General features: G+C 35.7%; 1 protein-coding gene across 1 annotated transcript in view; it reads left to right on the top strand.

Moving 5' to 3' along the window:
- Positions 1–2,129: 2,129 nt before the first annotated feature.
- LOC107555154 (rhomboid-related protein 1-like) overlaps positions 2,130–3,181 on the top strand; it is a gene marked incomplete at its 5' end in the record, with an annotated part of 4,117 nt that continues 3,065 nt past the window's right edge. The window contains one exon of the mRNA XM_016237858.1: positions 2,130–2,243. Coding sequence (XP_016093344.1) covers positions 2,130–2,243 — 114 coding nt within the window. The remainder of the gene's footprint in view (positions 2,244–3,181) is intronic.

The raw sequence follows: 3,181 nt of genomic DNA, 5'->3' as shown, positions 1-3,181 counted from the left end.
TGCTTTTAAATTTGAACCACGTTCTGCTGAATTCAAAGCCTAATCAAACACACTTGTCTGTAATTATTAAATAATCCTGAAGACCTTGATTAGCTGGCTCAGGTCTGTTTAATTAGAGTTCATGCCAAACCCCTGCAGGACGTGGCCCTCCAGTCCAGGAACAGAATCAAGTAGCCATGATGTAACACAATACAACTTAACTCTTGCAAATGACATGGACAGAAATATGCTGAGTTTAAATGAACACTTATGTTGTATCATATTTACTCAAAATGTACTGGATACTTGACATCTTTAAAGAAAAGTGTCCATGCTGAGGACGCAGAACATGAGATGCAAATTAAAAGAAGGAGAAAATAGAATATGCAAAAAAGAGATAAAAAACGTGAGAAATGGAGTGAGAGGGTGGAGGACGTGCGTGTAGAAAGAGTATTGAGAAAATGTAACATAAAAAGAGCAGAATGATGAAGACGGTGTTGGAGTAAGAGTGCTGAGCACAGCACAGCTCAGTATGTAACGCACCGTATAGACAATCTGTCACACACACACACACACACAGAGGATATGCCAATATTCAATTATCTCACCTGCTTCTGCTGTATTTTGCATGCATGTTCGCTTTCCTGTGAGATTTTAGTTTATAGTACAGAATTAGCTTTACTCAATGTGTTTTGTGCCGCTGTGAGTTTGAATGTTCTGTATTAAATTAAAGTCCACTTGGGTTGGCCACCTAACGAGCACCTACAACACCCTACAAACCACTCAGAACAGCCTGGCATCCTGACTGCAAGTTTTGCACATGCAAATAGCACTCGGTTTAAATAAAATCTCAAAAAATAGTTTCTGTAGTACACGTTTAGACTGCAGCACAGAGCAGCTCTATCCTATAATTACATGACAACTATTAATTACCTTTATTGTATTCATTAAATGGGTCAACAATAGTGATGGCAGTAATGCAGAAATACAGGTCAGGAGGGGTTTATATGCATAAATATATATATATATATATATTACACGTCATTTTAATGTGTTAATTTTTAGTATTATATAAAAATAACACAATAAAGACTAAATCATGCCTCCTGAGCTGTATGTAAATTCTGTATATTCTTTTTTTTATTAAATTAAATAAATTTGATGAAACGTATACATTTGAGTAAAATTAAAACACCTTTTGTTATCATAACATTCTTCATGATTTATTAATAAACTACCTACAGGGGAAACATTATAATTAAATTAAATTAAACATGAATACATTCAATAAAGTTAATTAAAATTGTATATAATTAAAATTACATTTATTAAATACACAATTAAATAAAAAAATACAAATAATACATAAATAAAAAGTAAAATGAATAAATTCAATAATATTTAATTTATTACATTTGTTAAATTAAAGGAATCAATTCAGTAAATTAAATAAAATTACATTTATTTAATTTATTAAATTAAAAATAAGTTAATAGGTCAAATCAAAGTAAATTTATTCAAATAAGAATTTGATTAAGATAATTAGAATTTAATTACATTTATTTTATTACAAAAAATTACAATTTTGTGTGTGTATATATATATATATATATATATATATACACACACACACACACACACATATATATAAAAATATATATAAATCTTTTATTAATGAAATCCTTATAAAAACTTAAATTTAGGTTGTATTAAATTATTTTCAAGGCATGTAAGACAGTTAGACACTCTCAAGCTCCAAATCATCCGAAAATACAGGCATGCATCAGTGGTGTACTGGTCCCTATGCGGGGACCCTCTCATGTCATTATGAGGCAATTATATTATGATTAAATTTGCCTGTCAATTTTCTCTATTGGGCAATTTTACTCAATAGAGGCTGTCTGAAATCAGCAAACGTACAGTGTACACAAGTGTTTTAATGTTGCACGCCACGAAGGTCTTTACACAGAATGAGAGTCGCAGGAAACAATGTATCACGCTAGAATTTTAAATGTATCAGTTCACATGATGTCATAATTTGACAATGAGTCACTACTTGTGGGCGGGGCTTTGTTACATGCTTCGTGGGGGATTTGCAGGACAAAATATATCAAATAATCCCACTCTTTGTCATTAGTCTAGACTAACCATGTATCTTCTCAGGTTCTCTGACGGTGTCCATCACGGATATGCGCGCTCCGGTGGTGGGCGGGTCCGGCGGGGTCTATGCACTCTGCTCAGCACATCTCGCCAACGTTGTCATGGTAACCAAAACTAACTGCTGCCGTGGCGACTTGTGTCAGAATGAATGAAAAGAGGAAATCAGGCAGAGGAATAGAGAAATGAGGAAGGATAAATCTCTCCGGATGCTTTATATTGCGGCTTCCCTAAAGATCAAAGAGTCTCTAATCACTCGCACACAGACAGACACAAATAGGCCGCAGAGAGTCAGAAAGTCTCTTCAGAGTCTGCTGTGTGCTGATGGATGCGTCTCAACTCTTCCTCTTCCCTGTTAAAGTGCCTTTTAGTTGGTGTGTGTGGAATTTGAGGAATGTTCTGGATTCAGTACAGGTTGAGCTCTATGATGTCATCAGTGACACGCTGTCAGTCACCACAGGAAATCATGTGAATTGGTTGCTCAAGCAAAAATCCACTTTTAAAGAGGTGTAGTTCCACCTCTAGGAGGTGATTTAGAAACTTTACAGCTCAAATAACACTTTTTTATACATAAGAATTAATATAAGCACAAAGTCATGAAATCATGAAATCAAAATTTATGTTTCTGGTCTTATTGGGAACAGCTCATCAGTGCACATGTAGCCAAATAGCTATTAAAGGTGGGGTAAGCGATTTCTGGTAGCCAATGTTGACATTTGAAATCACCAAAACAAACACGCCCCTACCCCAAAAGGGTCTACACTGGATGTGGCACGGCACGACACGACAAATCCCCGACAGAAAACTGCTGCGTTCTATTCATGACGTATTGACACAAATTTCAAATGATTTTCAACGCTCGCTTTGTCTCTGTAACGGGGCTGACGAGACGTGAGACGTGTGGATCCATCTGCAAGCTTTATTTAAAGAGACGTGGTATAACAGGCAAGGTCGAACAATGGCAAACAGGTATATGGTGGGCAAAAACACAAGAATAGTCCTAGCGTAGGTCACCGATCGGCAGACAGAATCACAGGGGCGAGAT

This window comes from Sinocyclocheilus grahami, unplaced genomic scaffold (genome assembly GCF_001515645.1).
Source record: "Sinocyclocheilus grahami isolate Dianchi unplaced genomic scaffold, SAMN03320097.WGS_v1.1 scaffold19.1, whole genome shotgun sequence".
NCBI classification, from domain to species: domain Eukaryota; kingdom Metazoa; phylum Chordata; class Actinopteri; order Cypriniformes; family Cyprinidae; genus Sinocyclocheilus; species Sinocyclocheilus grahami.
This window is presented reverse-complemented; position numbering and strand designations above follow the sequence as displayed.